This window comes from Eufriesea mexicana, unplaced genomic scaffold, assembly GCF_001483705.2.
Source record: "Eufriesea mexicana isolate 0111107269 unplaced genomic scaffold, ASM148370v2 scaffold54, whole genome shotgun sequence".
Taxonomy (NCBI): Eukaryota; Metazoa; Arthropoda; class Insecta; order Hymenoptera; family Apidae; genus Eufriesea; species Eufriesea mexicana.
In genome coordinates, this window is record NW_016908236.1 from 42063 (window position 1) to 48067 (window position 6005).

At 43.0% G+C, this 6005-nt stretch overlaps 1 protein-coding gene across 1 annotated transcript; it reads left to right on the forward strand.

Moving 5' to 3' along the window:
* Window positions 1-272: 272 nt before the first annotated feature.
* On the forward strand, window positions 273-5710 carry Ugt50B3 (UDP-glycosyltransferase family 50 member B3). Its single transcript, XM_017909951.1, has 7 exons — window positions 273-509; window positions 1886-2152; window positions 2459-2657; window positions 2728-2904; window positions 4158-4475; window positions 5268-5496; window positions 5572-5710. Exons 1-7 carry the CDS (start codon window positions 273-275, stop codon window positions 5708-5710), a joined length of 1566 nt encoding a protein of 521 aa, XP_017765440.1.
* Window positions 5711-6005: the final 295 nt, after the last annotated feature.

Below are 6005 nucleotides of genomic sequence, written 5' to 3' on the forward strand. Positions count from 1 at the left end.
GTCTGGCCTAATCTGTAACAGATAAACGAATTAAAAGTGGCGCGAATAAAGCAGAATATCGAGACTCGAATTCGCACGATAGATAGATAAGATAAGACAGATACTTTTGCGAAATAGCCTAAAGTGTTTATACGTGATACCTCGACGATGGTACTATTCCTAGTGTCGAGAGATTCTGTAAACAGAGACGCGTGTTGTGAATCGAGTGTAGGGTTCAGATAGATCACCAGTACCTGAGACACCAAAAGAGACTCGACGACATGGGCCTAAAGATGGCTAGTTGGATGGATCGAGCGATCATCCTGTTCGCTATCCTACTTCACTGTGATTCCACGACAGGGTACAACGTCCTGCTAGCCACCATGGGCGGTACCAAGTCGCACACGGTTCCATTCGTCGCATTGGGCACTAGTCTGAAGGCACGGGGTCATAACGTGACGCTACTGAGCGCATTTCCGGGACCAGCGGCGAACAACGGACTGCAGGAGTTCGTTCCGCCAATCTTCGAGGTAATTAGCGGTTTCCCAGCATTGTCGAAGGATCAAAGGGTTCCCTCGGGGAAATTCGAACGAGGCCACTGAGTTCGCTATTTAGCCGATACCGCGTAAACGGTGGTAAGTGGTCCGGGGATCGACAGGTAGCCAGATTTCACGATCCCCGAAGGAAATCGGCTCCATTAGACTCGGTGCTTCTGTCCCCGTTTAATTGTAAAGGGTAAGCTGATCAGGGAGCTCTTAGAGAGTAACAGAAAACGTTTCCGAGCATGCTTCGACCCTTTCGAGGATGGCTCCAGATCCAGGTTGTAAACTGGAAGTTTATTAGATTATGAGGATGCAGCGTGCCGGAAGTAGCGAGCTGGTTATAAAAGAGACTGGACGCGAATTGATTCGTGTTTGTAACGCGAGCAAACAGCTGCTGAATTATAGATCGCGGAAACACGAGTCGGATAGCTTGGGGAATTTGATGGCCGCTGGCGTGCCTTGGACAGAGAAACTTCTCGTTTCACCGGGAAACTGTTGTACAGGCTGACAAGGGTATAAAGGGTCCAAATCTTCTATGGCAAATGTCTGTCCTAGATATCCCTAGCAATTTATGAGATAGACCTAAACCGGGTTGAAGATTCGACCATTTCCAAACTATAACTAAATTCGAGTATTAGTTACATAAGCGACTCGTCCTATTGTACTGGATAACAAGCAAAAATAAAGGGTCCAAATCTTCTATGGCAAATGTCTGTCCTGGATATCCCTAGCAATTTATGAAATAGACCTAGACCAGGCTGAAGATTCAACCGTTTCCAAAGTACAGATAAATTCGAGTATTAGTTACATAAGCGACTCGTCCTGTTGTACAGACTGATACGGGAATAAAGGGTACAAATCTTCTATGGCAAATGTCTGTCATAGATATCCCTAGCAATTTATGAAATAGACCTAGACCAAGTTGAAAATTCGACCATATCCAAACTATAGATAAATTCGAGTATTAGTTACATGAGCGACTCGTCCTGTTGTACTGGATAACAAGCAAAAATAAAGGGTCCAAATCTTCTATGACAAATGTCTATCCTAGATATCCCTAGCAATTTATAAAATAGACCTAGACCAGGCTGAAGATTCAATCGTTTCCAAAATACAGATAAATTCGAGTATCAGTTATATAAGCGACTCGTCCATTTGCATAAACTTCGAATTTTCTATCTCTTTATTCTCGTGTCACCATATACCTGGCTTGAAATATGCTAATATTTTATAATTCTTCGAGGTATTATTCAAGAATCTGCGACACGTTGTCCACGGGATGATCGTCAAAGAGGGTGATGATAGAATATTTCACGAGGAGACTGGTTTTGGGAGAGTTTTTAGAGCGTTTTCATCATCGACAGGCTTACGTCGGGAATTACACGTCAGAATGGGACCTGGTCGGGGCAAGGTTCCGAGACGAAATGCCCATCTCACCGTGGGATGCAATGCGATATGCCTGGGAGGCCTGCGAGGCTCTTCTTCGCGACGAATTATCGGTATCTTGGCTGAGAAGACCCGAAGGTGATCCTCATGCTCGATGGGACATCGCGGTCGTGGACGGGGCCTTTCCCGAGTGCCTTCTCGGGGTCCTTCATGGGGAAGATGTACCCACTATTATGCTGAACACGGTAACAATTCGCTTCTTAATTACCGTATAATCTTCGTCGATATCAACACGTTCTATATTGATACTAATCGACGATACTAATTTCCTTAATATCTAAAAGCGGTACTTATCTTCAATCCCATAAGCTCAGCAACCTAGCGAATCTCCAAAATGTCGATTACAGTAAATGAGACTCAAGCAACTAGCAAAGTTAGGTCCATGTAGCACACCTAATCTGATTACCCATTCCCTTCGACAAAGAGAATATTCTTCATCGACGTTAAGCCTATGGCAATACCAATTACCCGTCACTGGACATTTTATACAGGTGGCCTTGTACAGCGGCTCCATGAGTCGCCAAGGGAACCCATCGCCATGGTCTGTCACACCGTACTTCGGCAAATCCCTGACACAGGACATGAACTTCCTTCAAAGGATTTTGAACGCCGCCTGCCTCGTTACCCTGAGGATAATGCACTGGATCATGATCAGCGGATATCTTCAACCGGTTCTGAGGAAGTATCTAGGTATATCCTTTATTCTCCACTGATTTCCTAGCTGATGATTTCCTTTTTCTGGAAGAATCTCGTCCCACAGGGAACCAGTTGCCAGACGTACGAGATCTGACCACGGAGATTCCCCTGACATTGCAGAACAGTCATTACAGCGTGGCTGACTCGGTGCCTTACTTGGCCAACGTGGTGAACGTCGCATGCCTCCATTGCAAGCCTGCGACTCAGCTGAGTCCCGATTTGGAGAGCTTCTTGCAACGCGGTGAGTCGATATTCTAAGTCGAGTGGTGTTGTTAGTAGAAAATTACGTTGATTCCTTCGATCCGCTGGAGAAAGTGGAGACAAGGAAGGCGCGTCGAAGGGTATTTAGCGTTTCTCTGCCGTGGGAAGCTCGGCAGAGTTCGAGTTCCAATTTTCGCAGTCTCCGTGTTTCGCAGTCGCAGCCTCTGTTAACAAAGAGGATTATAAATGCGCGTTATTGATCGTGATTTCATATAACCTGATACATGATGTAACGCAGTCTACAACCTAGATTCTAGAATATGAAGAATGGTCGTCTCAGGTTTCTCGAGTTCCGATCGATAACGGATACAATAGATCAGATCATAGGATGTAAATTGGAAGTTAAATATTCTCTCGAATTGCGTAACGGGGATTTCCATGTCTCGCATTCGATATTAGATCGTCGATCTGCAACGTGTGTCTGAATACAGCGTCGACAGGTAATATAAAGTCTGGTAATAAAGTAGCGTGAGGGAAATAAATAGAAACGTATCATTACGCCTCTATCTGAATGAAAGTTAGCATTGATTCTATCAGAAACAGTCATTCTATCCTCAACCCATTCCCTTACAATGACGAGTCTGACTCGTGACGAAGATTTTGGTCCAAACATGAATATCACGAGTGAGACTCGTGAACAGAATATTTTTCTAAATATAGTTTTGAAAGTGTCATCTATTATAAAATATAATATATTTATAATATTTGTAAAAGGAAAAAGGATTAGAGTTTACTTCCGCAACAGTAGTATCGCGTAAAACTGACTGTATCACACGTATTTACATTTCGGCTAGTATTGCGACTGTTTTCGAGTATGAGTCTGGTTTATTTGATGCCTACCATTTGGGCCCAGACTTCGTCGAGCTAAATAGCACGGGAAGGGGTTAATACGGGGCACTGATATCCTTTTGAAACAATTATACCATTTTTACTGATGATGACTGAATAAAAGAAAACAGGAATAGGACCTAAATAGACAATACTCTAGTATTAAATGATAAAAGTATAGGAGAAGTATGAAAAGTAACTAAAACCCGAATATCCCGCGAATAGACCCAAGCTTCGAGTAGCCATAACGGATGAGGAACAGCGGAGAAGAAACCTCTTAGGACCAATCTCTCCTCTCTGTAACTATCGTTTCTTCGACAAACAATCCATCCCGCAATGGACCATGTTCAGACCATGTCTAATTCATCTCTAATACTAGTTCATCATAATCAAAACGTGTCGTAGGTTTCATCTTCGTTTCCATGGGATCGTCGGTCCGCGCGTCGGGCATGCCAGAGGCGCTGCGTCAAATCTTTGTGGCAGCCTTCGCCACACTCCCGTACAACGTCGTGTGGAAATGGGAAGGCATGAAGATCAAAGATCTGCCATCGAACGTCAGAACGGCGGCATGGTGGCCGCAGCAAGAGCTGCTGGGCCACCCCAAGCTTCGAGCCTTCGTCTCGCACGGTGGACTTCTGTCTCTGCACGAGGCCGCTTATCATGGCGCCCCTACCCTCGTCTTGCCGGTCTTCTGCGACCATGATGGAAACGCGGCTCAAGCTGGTGAGTTCCTAAAATTTTTAACTTTATCTGGACCTAACTTATCAAGTTCATCCACGAGGAATAGAGATCAATTCTTTTTATAAATAGAAGGGATGAAAATATGAAATGAATCAGTGTATTTCGTGCTTCGTCTCATTACATAATGAGCAGTGATCGGATCGATACCAATTATGACGATTAACCCTTTCGCTAAGGGGGGTATGGCAGTGAAATCTCTTCCTCCGTGGAACGAAGCGTCGTGCTAATGATGGAAATGCTACGATCGTGAAGTCTTTAGCATTCGAGGCCAAGTCTTTCGAAGGAAAACAAAGAAGGAAAGATCGATCATCGCGATAGAGCTTGCAATTCTTGGCGAAGAGAGCTAAGGGGAACGGTAGCACTTGTCTTAATTTTTACTCAATTTTTGTGGCCGGTGACTATAGTCACCAAAAATAGCGAAAGGATTAATATTCAATCAGTTGATTGAAATTTGATGTTTCTTCAATCGATGTCTATTTGATACCCAGGTTTCTGATATCGGTGAGTATCAATTTGGTATCAGTCCGACCACGAATCGTGAGTTTCAAGATGGAGAGTTGGTCGATGAGGAAAAAGAATTATGCAGATAATCCTTCGAGAGATATTATAGGGTTCTAGGCTTCTAGGGCCATGGATACCTCTTCTCAATCGATACGTAAAATTTGTGACGAGAGTAATCGAATAATCTTTTCAACGAAAAGCTGAAAGGATTCTAAGGAAGATTAGTTTTTCGAAGAGTAGAGGTCAAAGAGGTTTAAAGAGTGACTTTTGCAGAAAAATTGGGCTACGCCCTGGTGATGGACCTGGCGAGACTGTCCATCGGGAGTCTTCGAGAAGGAATCCTCAAGGTAACTGCAGTGCACAACAATTCGTATCGAACAGCAGCTAAGAAGAGGAGTACATTGCTACGAGAGTTGCCAATCAACCCTAGAAAATTGGCTACCTGGTGGGTGGAACACGTTGCAAAGCACAAGGGAGCTGAACATTTGAAAAGTTCTACGAGGTACGATGAAGTTCTTCCAAGAAACCTATGTATGAACCTTAAGTATACTTCATTAACGATATCAATTTGTTCTAGGTACATGGGTGTTATTCACTATTATTCCATTGACGTGGCAATATTTTACGTGATAACATTGATACTACTAGTTTGCGGGTTGAAGAAATTGTGCTGGAGAACTATATCAAAACAAGCTGTTAAAAAGAAAATCGACTAGACTGAATTATTTGGTGTCGTAGGTCGTCTGTAAAGCTATTATGTATTTATTTCATACGTCTAACGCCTCCTATGGTATCTGTATTTTATCGACTCTCAACGTCGACCGTATAAAAATCGTACGATTATAATAAAACTATTTTCTTAAAAACATAACAGCTATGTTCATCATTTCTATCGTGATTAAAATAAAAATGTAAAATTTTTGTACACGCTAACAGAAACAATTAAAAAGGAAAATTATTAATCCAGGTGAAAATGCAGGAAATGATAGTACCAACGGAAAATAAAAACTA